This window comes from Cryptotermes secundus, unplaced genomic scaffold, assembly GCF_002891405.2.
Source record: "Cryptotermes secundus unplaced genomic scaffold, Csec_1.0 scaffold870, whole genome shotgun sequence".
In the NCBI taxonomy this organism is placed as follows: domain Eukaryota; kingdom Metazoa; phylum Arthropoda; class Insecta; order Blattodea; family Kalotermitidae; genus Cryptotermes; species Cryptotermes secundus.
Window position 1 is genome coordinate 981,538 of NW_019743163.1, and position 21,735 is coordinate 1,003,272.

The window sequence follows — 21,735 nt, forward strand, 5'->3', positions numbered from 1 at the left end:
GCCTACTAGGAAGACCAAAACGTAGGTGGGTGGATAATATTAGAACTGGTTTTGACTACAGATCTTGCTCAGGATAGGGACCAGTGGAGGGATATTGTGAACACGGTAATGAAACTTCGGGTTCCACAAAATGTCGAGAAATCCTTGAGTAGCTGAGCGACTGGCGGCTTCTCCATGGAGTCAGTAAACAGAACATTGTGAAGTTTTTATCCGGGGTTAACAAAAACCGACTAATCTCTTGCGGAAAGTGATCTCCGGTGTTGGCGTTGCGTTAAGCGTGAACCTGGTTAACCAGTTAACCACCTGCGGTCGGTCTTACGATCCCACAGCAGGGCCACCTGTTGTCAACGGGCGGCGTTACGACGTCGCCCCAGGAGGTCTATGTGCTTCGCTTCCCTCCTCCCCTCAGGCTGATGATGCAGCCCCCCTGTCAGGCTCCCCCCAGCAGCGATCTACGCTCACACCAGACCAATGACTGTTACCGGTTTTTTAAAAAAGTGGGTAGAGGGGGAGATGCAGCTTGTGCTATGGCCACCATAACGAGTCCTCGAGCCGTGGGAAGGAAGGTTTCCGACAACAGAGCTCCTTGCTGCGATCTAATGACATCCGGGGAACGAGGACAGATGGGTACTAGATTGCAATGATGTCTCCTCGGCGTGCATTCTGCACTAAACCAACCGACCTTGCTTCTGTATCGGCCGAGAAGAGTCGGCACTTCCACACAGGACAGAAGTGACGGCAGACCACACACGCCGGCCGGCCAGTTTCACACAGGTAAGCCCATCGCTCGCCAGCTATACTGACAGCAGTCGCCTTCCCTTTCCGTTGCGTCCGGGCATCGTAACCCCGTTTTACTTGCTTTGCCTCCTGGTTTATTTAACCGCGAAGGTTATACTGTATTTGTACTTTTTTTTTTACTGCTAGTGGCGTGGGACTAAGTCCCTTGTACTGCGGTACCAGCCCCAGATGATAGGTGAGGGTGATTGTGGAGCAATTGGTGGAATGAAGATTGGCAGGGGAAACCAAAGTACTCGGAGAAAACCTGCTCCACCGCCACTTTGTCCACCACAAATCCCACTTGACCAGACCCCGGGATCGAACCCGGGCCGCCGCGGTGGGAAGCCAGCGACTAACCGCTTGAGCTATGGCGTGGCCCACGTATTTGTACTTAACCCCACTGGTTTAAAGGCATTGTCAACGCGTAATCTAATCTGAATTAACTTTTGGTAACAGGATTTCCTGTCCATCAGATGTAACGGTTATACTAGTATGACACTGTACCTTGAATTAGGCAGTTGTAGGAATACATGTATATTCTTGCCGGAACAAAATTACACTTTGTTCTAACATTTTCTTCGTAAAACAAATTAAACCGTGTTACAAAAAAACTTAGAATAGCTGAGACTTCATACCTGTAATCCATCGTAAATTTCGTGTTTTGTATAAAACTATCGCCAACCGCCTCTCCACCCGGCCATCCCAGCACCCAAATTCAATTGTTACACGGCCATAATTCGGGTTGTAGAGCCTTATTTATGCCATATAAAAATGGTGAGCCGGGGTAGCTCAGTCAACATAGTGACTGGGCTACAGTCTGGACGACAGATTCCCGGCAGAGGCTCTGGGGTCCACTCAACCCCCTACACAACGGGTACCGGGAGTTTTCTCTCGGGGGTCAAGAGGCAGGAGCGTGAAGGTGACGACTCACTTCTCTATAGTGCTGAGGTTAAAGCGTCTTCATGGCGTGGTGCTTAATTAATTAAGCTCAGTGGTAACTTTACCTTTACCGTATAAATTGAGTTTGGCTTTATGGTATGAAAGCGTTCTGCAGCCCAAAACACATAAGGCGAAATATGAGTCACGTTTCTCACCACATTAAGGAGTCTGTTGCATACATGCTAATGGCGCTGCACCATGCATTGGTAGTAGTGTGACCGCCTCTGTCGTCCAGTGGTCAGAGTTCTTGGCAGAGATCCAGAGGTCTGGGTTCGATTCCCGGCGCTACCAGATTTTCTGAGAAGTAGTGGGTCTGGAACGGGGTCCACTCAGCCTCGTGATGATAATTGATGAGCTATTTCAAGGAAATATCGGCTCCGGTCTAGAAAACCAAAATTAACGGCAGTGGGGATTCGTTTCGCTGACCACGCAACAGCCTCTATCCGCTAAAGTTGGCACTAAATTCGCCGACATGCGGCGGGCGCTCGGTCGGTGTAGTTCTCTTGTGGACTAAAACCACGGAGTTTGTTTTTTAGTGGTAGTAGTGTTGACGCAGTGGCGTTTGTGTTGTTAGGTTAGCCAGGAACTTGATGCAGTCTACTCGTATATGAGATGAAATACAAATAACTTGGAGAATTGTAAACTGTGAAGGTAAAGAAGTCCATGTGCTTGACTGAACACTACGCTATGAGAACGTATGGGGGAGTGGAGGTATAGCAGCACACTTTCTTAACATCGGCACTAGACTAAGGTGAGTGGTCAGTTTCACGCTCCGGCCGCTTAGGGAAGAAGGAAGGGTGGTTACTAGAGCTAGTCTGGGTGCTGTGGACAGGAAATGCCATGCTGCTTCCTGGAATCGAATGTTCGCCAAGTAAAAGAACTGAAGTCGTTACAAAAGCGATATTAATTCTCCTTGAACTGATTATTTTGTATCTGTGTCCATTTTAAATCTTGTTTTCAGAAGTCACTTTTACAAACATACCATGACCTAATTTTCCTGAAGGATGCACGTTTGTTGTCCACTCCACCATAATCTCAAACCAATGATGTGTCTCAAACATTACGTACTTACTGAAGGTAAAGTTTACTATTCTCGATTTTCTTGCCGTACGAAGCCTTATTGCAATTTAGCTCCTGCAAGGACGTCTGAACAATAACAAGATCCTAAGGTTATGGTGCGGTCTTGTACCGACGTTTCCGAAGAACCTGCAGCCTCAGTTTTTGTGTCGGACCTACATCGATTAAAGCGTAATTCTCTCGGAACTTTTTTAACGTTTCATTATACCAAATTTAATCAAATTTCATTATAATTGAAATTAACATTTATCTAATTTCGGAATCACTGTTATTATGTATACGGTATTTATGGGCTGATTGAAATATATACATGAGGTTTAAGATACATTTCAAACTTAATGTTTCACCAGTGCTATTGGCACGGACAATTAAACTGCTTAGGTAAACGCCTTCTTGAAAAATAGTCACGTTAATGAAACCAGTGACACACGGGATGCTGCAATATGGTCTTATATTCTAACTTAAATGTTTAGTGACCAAAATACGAGATGCCATTCAATATAGGTAACACTATTCGATATCGAGAAAAACATCCGATATTGATATGGGTCCAATTCGTAGCAGTATGAAACTTCCTGTGGTTATTTCGAAATATCTAAAGGCTGGACTTCCAGCTAACTCTCTGTCAACTGACACCTGCCTCTTTTCTTCACAGGCTGACTTTCAACTTACTGGGTTGTCCCAGTTGTCTTCCTTGCAGGGACCGAACAGAAAAACAGCTTTCAACAGTAATTGTATTGTTGTGTGTGAATTCGTTGCCGCGAGAACGTGTTTGCCGAACCGTTGCCTAGAAACGGGTTACACAACACCTTTGTTTATTCGCCTATTGCATAAGAACAGCTGTACACGCCACAATATACAGTAGAACCTATCCACAAAATCTTCGAATATTGTCATAATTTGAAACCATACATCTACTACTAGGTCTACAGAGAGGACATTTTAGATTGATGATAATTGCGATGTAACTTTCCTTCAATAGAGTTGAAGACTGCAATACCGATTGAAGTACATATTTTTTTTATTTAAAAAAACGACGTATATACAAAAGGCCTAGGCAAAGGCCACCGGCCCTCTGTAAAGCACAGATAATCTCACGCCTGTTTACTGCTTCCATCTATTGGTTCTGTTCTCAGCTACTACCCATGATCTGTATGCATAACGCACAGTCATTCTTCTTTGGTTATTTAACTATCTTTAATTAGATTATACACTAAACCATCGCTTCTTCGGATTAATTGGGGGAGGGCATCCGGATTAAGCGGTAATCTGGATTAATGAAGTATCAGATAGTCCTAAAACACAAAAAGAAACTTATAAAACAAATAAATGAAAAATGTAATAATGTAGGTAGTGCTGATGAAAATAAATAAAAAATATCACTGCAGCAATTTCTTCCTCTGTCAGAAGCTGAAATCCAGGGTCTCCTTCATCCAGCTGAAGCCAATCTTGGATATTTGCTTGCGCGGTTTCAGTCTCTCCAGCTGCCCTCAGCACAGTCTGAAAGTCCTCTTTCTCCTAAATCCCACGTGCACTCAACTGTAAACAAAATTTTTAATATTTTGATCCGGATTAACTTTAACCGGCTTCGCGAAGGTTTACTGCATAGCTTCTGTAATCAGTTATAAACCATATCTATATACACGTGTATATATATATATATATAATCTATTTGGAAACTGCGCTTGTGATATATTCATGTTAGCCGACACTAGGACTAATATCAGACAATGAATCAGTTTCCAATCCACACATATCAATGCTTGACTCCCATATATTCAAACCAAGATTCGAACCCTAGCTTCGGATTAATATGTTGGTTCAACTTTTTATCTGACTCTAAATGCAGATGGCTCTAAGGCCCTTAATTTCCCCCAGTGCTGGCCCGGAAAGCACAAAAGGCACGTAGCAATTAGTGAATACGCCAGACGTAAGCATGTTTCATTGTGTTCAACCTACAAAGTGCAGTAGCACTTGCCTGCGACACAAGTGTCTGCACTTCTGCGTCCTCTGCGTCTAGCTTTCAGCTGGCCACGTGTTCAGTGCTTGGCTCCATAGAAAACCAATGCAAATGCGTCGATGTGTATTACTTTAGCATTATTGATCATTACGAGGCCTCTTTAATTACTAACCTCTATCTAGTGCCGAGGTCAAGAAATGTGGAGTTATACCTCCACTCCCTGATACGTCTTCATGGTATAGTGCTTAACTATTAACCTTCATACAATTTGTGTAATTTATTTTTTTGGAAGCATGTTTCGTTCTAATCGGGAGATTTTTCATATAAATTACTGGCATTTTTTTTCTGGTTAATTTTTCTGACAAAGTTTAAAATTTGTGTGGAATAGAACCGTCTTCAATTCAGTATCATCATATATATGTTAGAGATTCATATGTCAATACAGAGGGGGCGTTTAATTAAAAGTGGGAATAAACTGTCAGTAAAAGCAGAAGAGGAAACAGGCACCATTGAAGCTAATAAGGAAGTTTATCGAAAATTAAACAACTAACTCTGTGATTATTGCTTCCCTAAACAACCAGTACAAACACAAATACAATTACATAAACTGTACAAATAGCCGCTCAATTATTCGAAGCAGTTCCCGCCCTTTACGAAACCCGAAGGTTCATCACCGTGTTCACAAGATCCCCCGTGTCCGAAATCCTGTAGAATAATTGGCAACAAACTGACTCTCTTCATGTGAGGAACTGTTGGCTCCACGCTCAACCCCCAAGCTAGATTACCACCCCTTGACGGCTGTTCGCTACTGCTTACTCAACATATTAGTAGCTACCCTCCATATCTGGAAGCAGTCTCCATCCACCACCTGAGGACGCGCCATGCCATGATGACAAGTGGCCCGCCCGACATACGGAAAAATATTCGGAACCGACCCATAGCCAATGTTGGTATTTCGTCACTAGAACACGAGTAATGTAACATCTGCTTACAAGTCCTTCTAGAAATTTTGTAAAATCCTATAAGCGTATTCTGGGTGATAGCTTTGAGCCATATTACATGATGGAATTACGGAATCGTCCATAATCAACTCCATGGAGTTGAACTGTTCTTGAGAAGCCGTCAGTTATGCAGCTAACCAAGAATTTTCCAGCACTTCACGGAACCAGAAGGTTCACAAGAGCCCTCCACTGGTTCCTCTCCTCAATGGAGTGAGCATGGAAACCAAGATTGCAATACGATACTGCGGTAACTACGGATGAGAATGTACGGAATCATAACACCGAGATCACACAATTATGCTCGATCCTCGCTGGGCGTACTTGGCAAGAATTCCCTCTCGAAACACAAAGATCTTTCTAACGGACCTCTCCCCACTCATCTGTGGAGGGAAACAGATCCAGTTTCCGAAAGGTTGTGTTGTGTTTTTTTTTCTTCAGAATATCGGACGAGGAGCAAAGTCCGAAAAACCCAGCAATTCCTATAAAACTCAGATTCTGATTTTTTTTTATGAGAGATCACATTTTATAGACTCTAAAAGAGTGAAACATTTTCTGTGTCACGTGATTTGGAACGGAAACCAGGATGCAGTTGCAATTGAATCTGTCAGTTTAAGTGGGAATAAATTTGCGAGCCCATTTTCGGCCGTCCGACACATATCTCATCCAGCTGTCGAAAGTCGCGTGTATCACATTAGTTCACTGTCCTGACACAATAAGGCCACATGCAGAACGCAACCAGCAACGCAGACGGTTGCACGTGCGATCCATATGTTAGGTTGTTTTCCGGGAAGTATTTATTCATTTGTGGTTTCTTCACTGAGGCTCTCAGTAGCTGGGACTGTATAGCGCCTAATGGCAGGATGATTAATGAATAATAAATTGGAAGGAATACAGAAGGAAGCGGTAGTGACCTAATTAGATATATTATCCCGGAATTTGGCCGCGCCGTAGCTCAAGCGGTTAGTCGTTGGCTTTCCACCGCGGCGGCCTGGGATCGATCTCGGGTCTTGTCAAGTGGGATTTGTGGTGGACAAAGTGGCTCTGGGGCAGGTTTTCTCCGAGTACTTCCGTTTCCCCTGCCAATCTTCATTCCACCAATTGCTCCACAATCACCCTCACCTATCATCTGGGGCTGGTACAAGAGGCCAGAAGTGGCGGCAATACAAGGGACTTAGTCCCACCCCACTAGCAATAAAAAAAATCCCGAAATTTGCCTGGAGGGACTGAGAAAGACCACCAAATTCAGACTAACCTGTGTCCCAACCGATATTTCAGCCTGTCACCTCTTCAATAATTGTCAGAGGCGTAACTGCTTGAACCAAGTTTGTTTGGTTAGTTAATCAGTTGTTTGGTCAATTACAGGTAGCTTATCGTTTGGTTAGTTAGTTTATTCGTTGGTTATTTAATTCCTTGGTCTAATTGGTTTTTATTATAATCAGGTTTTGTAGAAAACTGGATCGAGACCGGCCAATTTCCATTACGTCTTATCTGTTTTTCTACCTCTTACGTCTTTTATACCTTGCCACATTTTAACACATCAGTGTATATATTGTTAAACTGATCTTGTTGTTTCGCCTGATGATGGCCGCATGCGGTCGAAACAAGTTGTGCTTAAAGAAAATAAAATGAGCTATAAGCCTTTTATTGTATTCGTGTGATGTAACCTGTAGCTAGTGATTGTTTAGTTATTTGTTCAGTTGGTCAAATCTGTTAGTTCGTTTATTCTTCAAGTTCGCTGGTTGGGTAGTTCAGTCCGATTTCGGGGCGCCTCTCTTTCCCCAAAAGATTTCTTCTGGTGAGCCTTGGGTCGTTGTGTCCGCCTCCTGGTAACATACAAATCGACGTCTCTTGAAGAGCAACATCGACTTACCACGGAAATCTGTCTCCACGGCAAATTTAACTTACCAGGACCGAATGCTTCGTTAGCTATCGCCATGAAACCGAAAGTTAAACAATTTTTTTTCCCATGGGTTCCATATTGTTACTTTACACTCCCCCCCCCCCCCNCCTCAAGAACTTAACTAAAGCTGCAAATTTTTTCCAGCGCCTGTGATTACACATCAGCTCAGGACCCTGCATTACTTGTGTCTTTTTTTGTGGCGTCCCCACTTCACAATTTCACAAGTCAGACACACAGTGCTATGACAGACTGCTATAACGTAGTCGGTAGAGCACCTGACTACGGGCTTGATGGCCGAGGGATCGGAGTTCAAGTCCCGGTAGGAGAGAGATTTTCTCCTCTCTATATCGGCCAGACCAGTTCTGGGGTCCACCCAAACTCATATCCAGGGGGTACCGAGGGCCCTTTCTCCGGGTGTAAAGTGCTTTGGGCGTGAAGCTGACCACTCCAACTAGCGCCGAAGGTCAAGAATACGTGGAGTTATACATCCACTCCCCCATCCTTCTTCATGGCATGATGCTTAATTAGCTAAACACAGGGACAAGTTTCCCTTTCACTCACCCTCTCATGGAGCTGAGCCCTTATTGAGAAGCCGCCAGTTGTGCAGCTACTCAAGAACTTCACAATATTTTATGGAAGCCGAAGGTTCATTACCGTGAAGAAAGCAGTCTTACCGTGTTCACAAGAGCCCTCCACTGGTCCATATCTTGAGCCAGATCTATCCAATCCATACCATCCCATCCTATCTCTTTAACATCCATTCTAATATTGTCCACCCACCTACGCCTTGGTCTTCCTAGTGGTCTCTTTCCTTCTGGTTCTCCCATCAATATCCTATATGCATTCCTCTTCTACCCCTTGCGTTCTACGTGCCATGCTCATCTCTTCCTCCTTGACTTGATCACTCTAATTATACTTGGCTAAGAGTACAAGTTATGAAGCTCATCATTATGCAGTTTCTCCAACCTCCGTCACTTCAAGTGAGACCAAGTCTCACACCCATACGGAACCACAGACAAATTACGGTTTTATGTATTATTATTTTTGTGTTTTTAGACGGCAGGCAGAAGACAAAAGCTGCTGGATTGAAAGGTAGCAAACATTACCTGAATTCGGTCTCCTCCTAATTCAACTTTATCTTTAGAAATTAAAAAAAGCAAGGCTTTGGAGTCGCTTCCAACAGCATAACGATCGTACCAAATTTCGTAAAAATCATTCAGCTTGTTCAAGACTTGTAAGGTGGACACACGGTTATCTTGCAAGGCCACTTTCCTTACTTAAGAAAGTGAAGTAGGTTTAAGGTCCCCAATAACGGCAAGCACCGCCACCACTGCAACTATGCGAGCGGTTGCTCAACCTGTATGAGGGGAGGTTTCGCGCCGGATGCTGGCCACCCCTACCGCTCGAGACCCCCTCCCTTCCATACTCCTGCTGTTCTTTGTCGCCCCCTGCCGATGCAACTGCCCGAACAAAGAATGAACAGTTTTTTATGTACTAGTTCGTCTATTATAATAGGACCTACAATTTGAAACGTGTCACATATAGAGGGACCCCCACGTTGTTCCTCCAAGTACAGGGGTTCCCACAAACCGCTCCTCACGCCGCACTAATTCTGTAGCTTACCAGTCTCTTCTTACTGCGTGGAGAAGTTCATAATCATCATCATCATCTACCTCAAGTTAGGCTTTTATTAGCCTATTGCATTGAAGCATCCTGTTGCACTGTGTATTTCAATTTCAGAATTCTCACTTCCCCGCGTGTGTGTGCGTGTGCAGCTCCGTCCATATATTGAATTCACACTTCGAGGCTCGTTGGCTCTTCTTATTTATTTAACACATGTTTCGGCCTGACTGATTGCCATCATCAGGTGTATAAGACGGTAGATGGAAACAGCTGCTCTGTTGTTACGCTCTTGCATTTTGCATTTACAAATAACCTGAAATGCTTCTACAGTCTTTTATAGGTATCTATGTTACTCGTTAAATATTTTTATTGATTGGAATCCCAAAACCAATGAAAACAGCGATACATTCCGTGATGCGACCGTCTTCCTAGTTTCTGTTAACAATTTAATGAAAAGTCTGCTAAGATCTCGTAATGTGAATGACCGGCTTTTGCTTAATAAGCGACTGCGCTAGAAATGTTAATTGCCGACTTAATTGAAATAATTCACAATTAATAGGACTATATTTCCTAGGGGCATGCGGTAGCGTAGTTGATTGAGGCACTATGCTACAAGCCGGAAGGTCTCGGGTTTAAGTCCCGATGTGGTCATTGGATTCTTTTTCAATTGACGGAATCCTTCCAGCCGCACTATGGCCCTGGGGCCGACTCAGCCTCTAACAGAAATGAGCAGCAGGAATATTCTTGGAGGTAAAGGGCGGCCGGCGCGTAGGGCCGGCAACCTTGCTGCCATCTGTGAACCGATTGTATAGAAAATGTGGGAACCTCAACATCTCACAATCCTATGGGCCCCCACGGCCTGTTACATGGATACCTTTACTTTTTTTTAGTATATTTGCTACCCTCATATCTTTCTATTTCCTTTACATATACAACCTGCTGTTATTTAAAACATATCTGCATTTCATACGTCGTCCCTGCAGAAAGATATGGAAAACTCTTAACGTTTCGAAATTATTACAAAAAAATAGTGCGACAACTTTCGTCATGCAACAATTAGTAGCTTGTATTAAGCAATATAATGCATTTTTAACAATGAACTTGGTGATTTCAATTTCCAGTGTTTGACTGGTTAAGTAATGGCAAACCTGTATAAGGACATTGCTGATAATGAATTTGTTTGAAGGTGTCCCGAAAAAACGTTAACCTCACTTTTGCCGCAACACACATGTAAGACAAATACTATACTTAATTGTCACACTTATTTATAAATCATCTAGCTGTAATTACTTCTGGAATGTTTTCCAAAAAGTCATGAATAATAAATAAAACAATTTTGCGGGTTTCACTTGCGTAATAAATTCACTAACAGATGAATATCATTCAGTACTTGTCTTAACAACCAAAGGTAAAATGCAATGACACATTAATGAACTGACTATTTCATTAATCAATCTTTACTTTGTTCTATGTAGGAGATAATTGTTGCTCTTGAATTCTTATAATAATAATAATAATAATAATAATAATAATAATAATAAAAATAAAATAATAATTGTCACTAGTTTATCCACGCAAAAGAGAGTTTAGTTTTTTCACCATCATATATATTCGTCCTCTTCACACTCGTCTTCAACATGGCTTCCCAAAAACAAATGAATCACACTCGCCGATCCGAAAGTGCAATGCGATGACGTAATGCATTACCTACTTCGATAACCTCAGTACCTCATGCAGCAGCGAGGAACCAATCAATGATTTCAGTTATCAATTATTATTTAGTGGAGTAATGGGGAAGAAGCAGGAAGAGAATGATTGTTCTTAAATCACAGAAATAATCGAAAATAAATAGAGTTATATTTTTCTATTAAAAATTATATTACGTTTATCGGAAGGTCGCGGGTTCCGGTCCGCAGGAGGTCATTAGATATTTCAATTGACCTAATCCTTCCAGCCGCACTATGGCCCTGGGGTCGTCTCAGCCTCTAACAGAAGTGTGTATGAGGAATCTTCCCGGGGGGGGGGGGGCAAAGGCGGTCGGCGCGTAAGACTGACACCCTCACCGCCATCTGTGAGCCGATTATCTAGAAACTGTGGGAGCCTCGACGTCTCACAACCCTATGGGCCTTCACGGCCTGTTACAGGGATACCTTTACTGTTTATATATTTTAATTACATAACTTACTGATATTGTAATATTTAAAATTTACCGGCAGTTAAACGCATGTCCCATGAAGTTATAATAAATGAAGAAAAATAGCATTGCCTACTACAACCCACAAGAAAATAACCAAAAATCGGACATTTTTGTAACCATTAAATCCAAGGAAATCTTTATGCCATATCCTGTGACTTGGCACGTTTCGTTACGAAGTGATTGCAGTCCTTCTGAAGTGTCCTCTTTGGAGGACTTTGTCAACAGCGCTTTCTGTAAATAGACTTTACAAAATTTGACATTGGTTATTATAATTGAATTGAAATCTGAGAACTGCGCTTTTGTAATCACAAGGATTGCATTGCGTGATCTTTAATTAAACATAGCTCAAACTTTACATTTTGAAGCCGGCCAGGGCTGCAAACTTATGAAAAGAGTTTAACACTTATTATTATCATTAACTTTCTAGTACAAGGGTTTGTCTCAGTATTCGATGCAGTCAAGATATCTAGTCTTAAGCCCGTGATTTCATAACTCCTGAAAGAACTAGGTTACTTTAATGAAACGTGGTAGGAAAGTGATGTTAACAAAGCCCACCCTGATGACAACTTTTTCATATAAAAATTCTCACTTGTTCTGCTGTGAACACATTACCTTGCGCCCTTCTAAGGCACCAACTGAAACATGGAGAAGATCCCTTCTCGAACAGCTAATGGTTGCTCAGCTAGTTAAATTCCCTGAACCTTTCATAACTGCCTTCCATTAAGACTCTGTCTTAAGCCAGATCAATCCAGTCCACATCAGTAACCCTATTTTTAAGATCCATTTTAATACTATTCTAAATTTGGGTCTGTAGGTGAATGGTCCTTTTGGTTATAAAACAATTTCATTAATTGACATGTCTCATACCATCAAAGGCCAGGGTCCGGAATATCAAAACTTGACAATTGTTAATATCCAGAGCAATTTCCCACTCACGAAACCCATCTTCCTAGGAGTGTTCTTAATATTATCCATGCAGCTTTTCTGTTGTTGAAGCTAGTACTTTGAAACAGGTTTCCACACTAAAATTCTGTATTCAGTTCTTGTATGGCACATTTTAACAAGTTCATCTCACAGTAGTGTCACAGATTTGCGTCTAAACACGGAATGCAAGGTACATAGAGCGCAGTCGTTCTTGCGAACCTGATAATTGCTCCTATCCTGAGCCAGATGAATCCAATTCACGTACGCCGATCATACGAGTATTTTTGTGATCAATTTTAATTCTACCCATATTTCTTCAAAGGAGTCTCAACCGTTCTTGTTTTCTGACTAAAATTTCATTCGCATTTCTCACGTCTCCCTTGCATGCTACACGTTTCACATAAGAGCAGGAACATTCCGTGATTTTAGTCCGCAAATGAACTATACCGACCGAGCGACTGCCGCTTGTCGGCAAAAGTTTAGTGCCAAGTTTAGCGGATAGAGGGTGTCGCGTGGTCAGCTCAACGAATCACCACGGCCGTTAATTTCGGTTTTCTAGACCGGAGCCGCTATCTCCTTGAAACAGCTCCTCAATTATCATTACGAGGCTGAGTGGACCCCGGTCCAGACCCAGTACTTATCATAAAATCTGGTAGCACCGGGAATCGAACCCGGGACCTCTGAATTTGTAAGCAGGAACTCTGACCATTAGACCACAGGGGCGCTCCTTAGAACAGGAACACATTTAATAAATATCAATATACAAGCCATCGTTCCCACAAGCTTTGGAGAAAATGCGTGGGGCCAGTCTCTCTGGTCAGACTGCCGAGTAAGGCTCTCTTAGATACAGCATGTAGCCTAAAATGTTCTTGTGTTGGAGGTCGGTCTCACGTGAAGGCGAATCTTCATGTTGCATACATATTCGTGAGTATTATAACTAAGCGCCGGTATTATTAGAAATCCCCCCTGCCCTTTGCCCCTTTTCGCCCCCCCCCCCCAGGGGGACTGAATACTTTGTTGTGTCCCCTGGAGAGTGGCAGATTCCACCTGAACCCTCCCAAACAAAACGACAGTCTCCACTGTTGAGTAGGCACGGCGACATCTCTTGGGCCTGCGAGGTGTAAGCTAGATGCTCCACTGTCAGTGACTGAAGTTCGGTTACGTGTGTGGCCATCGTTATAACTGTAAGTACGATAATGCATGAGCTCTCCCGTATAAGTCCTATTTGCTAAATGTATCCTACGGAACAGGGTACTTCTTTAGGGGCTGATGGTTGTTTAGCTGTTCAAGAAGTTCCCGTCCTTGTACAGAAAATAAAGAGAGTGACCATGTTCAGCAGAGCGCGGCACTGAACCATATTCTGAGCCAGGTGAATTAAGCTTTTATTATTATTATTTATTTAAGATTCATTTTAATATTATCCTCCCATCTACACCTGAGTCCTGAGTGGCCTGTTCACTTCAGTTATTATGACTATAAATTTATTCCGCATACGGGATTTAAGGTTCTCACAGCGGTGGTCTTCTAGAATATAACGCAATGCAGTCCATTGAAACTATACCGCTGTTTCGGAGGAACGTGTCGCCTCCATCTTCAGGGTAGGAGATTAAGCAAAGCAATGAACCAACACGGAACAAGCAGCAAGAAGAGCTTTGTCTTTCAACGGACTACACTGCAGCATATCCCAGAATATAAAAGTCTTCCGCTTGATACAATTCATCATCTCCCTCATACATGGTATGAGACTTGAAGGTAAGATGGAGGCAGTATATTCCTCAGAAACACTCGAGGCCCACATACCAGACTACACGACGCAATAAAACAAAAGACCATGAAGTGAACCCAAGGAATATCTCTTTCCCTAATATTAGTATGAGATAGGAGAGACATGCAGCACGAATGTGGAAGACGAGCATGAGACTCCACTTGTGTCCTCACTGGGAGAATATAATATCAAAATATACTTTAATGAAGTGGGGTGTGGAACGGGGCCGGTTTACGCAGAGTGAAGTCCAGTAGTTGGTTCCTATGAACATAATGAACCTCTGGGTCATGGGCGCCAGCATCTGCTCCTCTAACCCGAATTTAAGAAAATAAATAAAATTGAAAGGAAGAAGGAAACGTACCATATATTAACAATCCGAACTAAAAGTATATTTTTATATCCCTTCATCCAGAATACTCTTGGGCGATCAGTAAAAACATTTCCTCCCCCCCCCCACCCAGAATAGAATCCTGTGTGAGCGTACAGCAAGAACATCATATTCAAGAAGCACTCAGCTACAGAACTGAAAGCATTTCACACTTCACCGAAGGAGGGTTGAGGGTAAAGCTGCCCCTGTAACAGACTGTGGAGGCCCATAGAGCTGTGAGACGTCGAGACTCCCACATTTTCTAGACAATCGGCTCACAGATGGCGGTGATGTCATCCTTAGTTGCCCTTCGCCCTTTACCCCCAAGAATATTTCTGGTACTCATTTCTGTTAGAGGCTGAGTCCACCCCAGGGCCATATAACCATAAAATTAATCGTGTTCGTTGAAATTTCACACCAGTAAATAATTTTGCTACGCTTTAAAAACAGTGATAAAACGAAGTTATTTTCATTGGTGTTTGTCAGAATTATCCACAAGTTTTTAGGTTCACGTGTTATGCACTGTACATGTACGTGATTACAGCGGTTAAAATTAACCTTTTATTTTATCTACAATTGTCGCCCTATTCTCATAATCTGGTAAATACCGGCAGAGCTGCAGTGATCTGACCAACTTGCCTAGCAAGAGATCACGTATGTGACCTCCCAAGACATTTAGATATTTTTGTAAGATTCAATGGGACTTCTTAACAGCAGATATTTTAAATTGGATATGTGTGGACTAAAGACAGAATTTTTTTACTATGCGTAAATACGTATATGTGATCATTTTTTTGTGCAGACGATGATTTTGACGTACTGGAACAAGTGAACCGTGACTCCACACGCGTCGGATATTGCGTCGTGTGTAGAATGTTATCAATAGATGTCCTCAGTGTATGAACTTTATTGACGCTTCTTAACACTGTTAGACCTAACCTTTTTATCCGTGTCACAACACACCGTTGAAATTCATGGGCGTCGGCAAGGAAGGGAGAAGGGGCAAACTAGCTATTGGTCCTCCTCCCTGCCGGATATCTGGAAAACTCGAAATTGAAAAATAATTAAATATTCCGAGTATTATTATGAAAAATTATGATTATTTAAAAATAATATTCTTCTATCCTGAATAAAAGGCGCACGCAGTAGCGTAGTTGGTTGAGGCACTATGATACAAGCAAGAAGGTAATAGGTTTGATTCCCGATGACGTCACTGGATTTTTCATTAGACTTAATCCTTCCAGCCGCACTATGGCCCTGGGGTCGACTCAACCTCTAACAGATATGAGTACCAGGAATCTTCCTGGGGGGTAAAGGACGGTCGGCGCGTAAGACTGACAACCTCACGCATTATGAGATTCGATTGTCTAGGAAATGTGGGAGCTTCGACGTCTCACAAAGCTATGGGCCTCCACGGCCTGTTACAGGGATAGATTCACCTTACCTTTATTATCCTGAATAAAAAACAATTAGCACTTTTTGCCCGTTTTTCTCACCCCTTCCGCTCCCCGGGAAGAAGCCCCATGCAGTGACGAGAAAAGTTATGCGGTGGTGAGTGTACAAATTGTCGTATTCTGGATTCCGACGCCGTGTAGTCATGTTAAGTTAATATGAAAGTTTCGGAGGAATATTTTATCTTCATCTTGAGGGTCACACCTGAAGTCGGAGGCAGCAATTTCCTCCGAAACGTTTGTATTCAAATGTAAGAGTACGGAGTGTTACAACCGAGATGATATCAGTCTGATCCCGCGGAGAAAACTTGTTATTCAGAAACGAAAAATCACTCAGAACATTCTGCCACATTTTATGGAACACAGCGGCTCAAAAACATGTTGGAATAGCCCGCTGGTGGACACGGTTCTGAGCCAACTGAGTGCACTGCACATTCCTACATCCTGTTTCTTTAAGGTCCATAGTCGTGCGGGAGTGCATGCCACCGCAGCCACTTATTCCCTTCGTGTGAACAACTGAAGGCAGTTACAGTGTTGATCTGGGTGCACTGATGTAAATGCACCTAAAATCATGCACAGACAAAAAGCGATATATCACATTTTGACATTCGAGATTCTGACAGCGGTTACCATGAAGATTACTATTTTCTGGACTGTGATACCGTATAGTTTGGTAGACAGGTGGGCTTACTGGCGTTTACGTGGGAAGTAGATGTCTCCATTTTAGAATAGAAGAATGAAAAATTGGAGGAAAATTTACATAAAGTTGGTAAATATCTTTACACGATGACACATCCCAGAAGGCAGTAAATTCCGTTGGTGACAACAGAATTTTAATTCATTTTTCTCTAAGCAACATAAAAGTGTGGGAGAAATATGTTATTTGTTTTTATACGGGAATGAATTTAGCAGATACGTGTCTCCACGGTTCGTCCTCTGCCCCTCCCCAAAATGATTTTGTGCGTTGCTGTGATTTGTGGGCTTAATGCCAAGTACCACTCGATTACATAGACACGCTTATCAGTTGGTCTTCTGTTCTGGGTCCAGACCGGTTTTCTGAGAGAATCCAGGTCTTGACCTCCGACCTTAGAGGCCAAGGGGAGATGCAAAACTGGTAAGATCTGGCTATACCTCATGCTTGTCTATGTTTGTCAGCATCGCCCTTGGATCCAGCAGCTTAACGTTACATTTAACTATCCTTCATTACGGGCTTCAGCCACTCCCGTTGGCGGTGTCGCAGGAAGCAGATGCTAGTCTCTTCTTACACGACGGTATACTTCACTTTTGTTTCGGATACTGAATAGAGAAACAAGATATGGGGTCTATCTTGCAGTATACACATTGTTACCAAGGTAAATGAATATTCTAGTTACATCGTTTTTGATTTGTTGCCGACTTATGTAATTTTAACATTGTCTGAGTCAATTTATTGACGAACTGTGTTTGTTTGTTTATTTGATATTTGGTTTTATTTCAGGAAAATTATTTCGTAACAGTAATTTACAAAGCCTTGCTGAAAGAGATTGGTACCTGTATGGTGAATGCAGCAAGGCTACCTTCGCTAAATGTGCAACAAAGCTTGATAAATTAGGAGTTCATATTTTGGGCCGAAGATCCCTAAAGCGAATAAACTTCAACCACAAAATTTTAGTTGATTTTATTTTATGCTAGTTCGGATTTTTTTTCCAGTTGATCATGTTTTATGGATGTCAACCGATGTAAATAATTTGAAGTGGTAGGGAAATTTTCTAATTAACACGTTAATAATCTTCGATATATGATTTACTCTCATTTCAAATGGGATCGTAAAAACAAGAAATTTTACTGTCACTAGATGACTTTAAATTATATATATACACAAATATGTTAAATATATTTATATATTAAATGTAAATGGTCTTGATAAATTAATAATATTCGGCTTTCATTGCGATTTATGAAAATCGATTAAAACGATTCGATATGAACTGATATATACGATATCGATATGTAAACTCATATCGATTGTTATTCCTACATTGCCTACTGGACTGTCATTCATTTGCAAATCCGATCTCACGATATGCCTCTTTGTTTAGCGAATTTCCTCATTCCAGTAATTCTGAAACGTCTTATGCTTTCTGGAGCAGTTTTTCGCTCGTTTCTGCTTCTCGTCCCAGGCCTTGACGAAATCTCGGCTTAATATAGCACCGAGGACGTGATGAGGAACCTTAGGTCAGCGTTTCTTAACCTTTTTCAATCGACGTAACCCTTGGTCTGAGAGTGAAATCTCACACATCCCTTGGCCTTAGAGTCAAACATTTTTGTGACAGCCAACACGGTCTCTCCCGACCTGATAATTTCACAATTATAAAACGAATATTTTTTCTCAAATAACTGAAAGAAACAGGTCGGAACTCATTATATGACCAGAAACAAAGAAGTATTCATGCAGACAACTTCCATTAAGGTACTGTATACTATTTAATATCGTTTTCGAGTTAACGAAGTTCAGGAGCCAGTGGAGGGCTCTTGTGAACACGGCAATCAACCATCGGGTTCCATAAAATGTTGGTAAATTGTAGAGGAGCTACGCAACTGGAGGTTTCTCATGGAGGGCTCAGCCATCCGAGCACACTTAGTGTCACACTGAATATAACTACACGTGCATGAGCAGAGAGCTTTATCGATTAAGGCAATTTTCGCTTAATTCAAGTCCAATCGTAACGAGGGTTGATTGTCTGCCATGAAACATAGAAAGTGTCTTTAAAAATGTTAAATAAGCTATGTGGGGGCACGGGGCTATGCTACAAGCCGGAAGGTCGCGGGTTCAAGTCCCGATGAGGTCATTCAATTTTTTTCAATTTACCTAATCCTTCCAGCCGCACTATGGCTCTGGGGTCGACTCAGCCTCTAACAAAAATGGGTACCAGGAATCTTCCTGGCGATAAAGGGTGACCAGCGAGTAAGGCTGACAACCTCACCTCCATCTGTGAGCCGATTGTCTAGAAAATGTGGGAGCCTCAACGTCTCAAAACCCTATGGGACTCCAGGGCCTGGTACAGCGATACCTTTACTTACTTACCTACCACTGGTCATGTGGTTTAGCGAGAGCTGAACTATACCATTGAAATTTAAATGGACTAGAAATGCATACAAAACCATGGACAAGAATGGCCGTTAGGAGGAGGCCATTGGGCAGTCCATGAACTCGATGGGGAGTACCGTAAAATCCTATGAAGTACATATGATATTGTTAGGAGCTGCTGATAAGGCAACTGTGTTTATAGAACATTGAGGCTTATTTCTGCATTCACAACAGCCCACCTCTGGACTCTGTCCTTCGTCAGCTCAATCCATTGTACATCATAATACGCAACTTACTTGAATCTAAATTTAAATTGATATCCCCACGTAATGGCCCTGCCAGAGAGGAGAAGGTTAATCTCCGGCTTCCCACGGCAGCGGCCCGGTTTCGATCCCAAGTCAGGTAATGTGGGATTTGTGGTGGACAAAGTGGCACTGGGGCAGGCTTTCTCCGAGTACTTCGGTTTTCCTGCCAATTCTTATTCAACCTACTGCTCCACATTCGTCATCATTTATCAACCGGGGTTGTTACAATGCGCCAAACAGTGGGCGACATACCAAGAGGACTCAGTCTCACCCCACCCCAAGAAATAAAAATAAAAGTACACCATGTAGAGTGGGTGAACAAAAGAATGGGAACACTAAGAAACTGAGAAATAGAATTTGTATTGTCTACACTGACAGGGCTGCAATTGCTAAACCTCCGAGTACTGAAATTAATGACGACGGTGTCACGACCACTTTAAACGCACGCGCGCGATATGGTCAGATGAGTCGTCCTTCACTCTGTTCCCTACATCAGGAAGAGTTCACGTTCTGAGAACAGCCAAGGAAGCCTACAATCCGCATTGCCTGATTGGGTCCGAACAGTGAAACACGGGGGAGGTTCTGTGAAGGTTTGGGCCGCAACATCACGGTACAGTATTCTGTTGGTCCCATTGTTAGCCTTCATGGCCGAGTTACTGCAAGGGAGTGCGTAGGCAGGTTGCGCAATCAGGTGCATCCCATGGTCCAGACGCTATTTCCGAGCAACGGTGCAGTGCTCCAAGACGGCAATGCCCCCATTCACACAGCTGGAACTGTTCAGTTGTGGTTTGAAGAGCATGAAGGTGAACTTCAACATCTTCCCTGGCGAGCACCTTCACCAGATCTGAACATCAGTGAACCACTGTGGTCAGTTTTGGAGACTACAGTGAGGAACAGTTTCCCGCCTCCAAAATCCCTAAAGCAACTTGAAGATGTTCTTCAAGAAGAATGGTACAAAATGCCGCTAGAAACTGTTCAAAACTTGTACGAGTTCATGCAAAGGAGGACTGAGGCTCTATTGAACGCAAAAGATGGTCCAACACTATATTAAAAAAGAAATGTTTACAGTAGTTGTAGTGTTTCCATTATTTTGTTTAACCCCTGTATATGAACCGTGATAATTCAGTCAGCAATGGATGGGCGACCGAGGTTCGATTCCCGGTAGAAGGGGGTCTTTTCTGTCGACTTCCATTCTCACCCGACCTCTTACTTACTGAATAAAGGTGGATCACTCATTGGAGGTAAATCGGGCGGAGCGTGAAGCCGAAAACTCACTTCATTCTAGTGCAGCGTTTTAGAATGCATGGAGCTATATCTCCGTGGTCCGCACTCGCGGGATGTGCTTAGACAGGTGCACATTTTGTTTCCGAACATGGAAAACAAACTTTTGTCCCTACAGGATATGTTACAGCAATGTCCCCCAAATGTAACCTCACATCGGCCGTAGGCTACAGAGCCTGTGTGATTGATATTGACTTTAAATTATGCTTAATAATCGTGTTATTACTGCATGCGCCCCTTCCTTTCAAACAGAGAATAACAAAACCTTTATTTTAAATGCCTTTCTTTTCGCCTTTAGATATCAAAATTCTGTCCATCCTCACGAAACTAAATATTTAGAACGGCTTATTGCAAATTCTTAGAACAGCGTAATGAACTCCACTGAGAAGAGTCCTCTACCAGCCTATCATCAGTTAGGTGGTCAAGAAAGCCCTTACATTTTACGGACCATATATTTAGCCAGTCCAATCCAGTCCACAACCTGTTCATTTTAGATTCATTTTAATATTATCCTTCCATTTGGAGCGCAGATCTCCCAACTTACAACATTCCTCCAGGTTTGTTGACTGAAAGTTTGTATACGTAATATTTCTCACGGCCCTCTTGCGTGCTATGTATTCTTCCCATCCACCCTCCGTGATTTTATCACTCCCTCGTTAAATACTCTCCTCCACGTCCGTTACTTATTCTCCCATACGTATGAGCACTCACTTCATCATATAGTTTTTATACATTTTAAATCCGGTGTTTCCGAAACGTCACAAACGTGTTAGAGCCAACTAATTATACTGTCATGTCATAAAGTGACTATAGACGGGGTTAGGATTGCTTGACACGCTCTGCAGTTCACTACAGCACGTACTGAGTCTTCTCAGTCAGCTGTGTCTTCACTAGTGGACGTTCCCCTGCTCCCGGGATCACGTTCTCGCAGGCTGGCGGCCATCTCACACCAGCCTCCTACTCTTCTAACTGCCGTCTCAAGACTCCCTTATAATAGAGAGAGAGAGAGAGAGAGAGAAGAAGTGGTGGTCGTAGTGAGAGACACTACATTGGGGGCGGGGGGGGGGGAGACTATACATCACAGTTTCAGGGTTCCCAGCG

General features: G+C 42.7%; 1 protein-coding gene across 3 annotated transcripts in view; it reads left to right on the top strand.

Annotated features, from left to right (window-relative positions):
• Positions 1-565: 565 nt before the first annotated feature.
• LOC111873976 (zinc finger protein 717) overlaps positions 566-21,735 on the top strand; it is a 32,493-nt gene continuing 11,323 nt past the window's right edge. The window contains exon 1 of one of the 3 annotated variants that reach the window (XM_023869096.2): positions 566-774. Coding sequence is in view for 1 of the 3 variants with exons in the window: in XM_023869095.2 (XP_023724863.1) it covers positions 17,297-17,333 (37 nt within the window). In the remaining 2 variants the exon portion in view is untranslated. Of the gene's footprint in view, positions 775-13,518; positions 13,583-17,157; positions 17,334-21,735 lie in introns of those variants that run through there. The other 2 variants (XM_023869097.2, XM_023869095.2) reach the window with 2 other exon arrangements.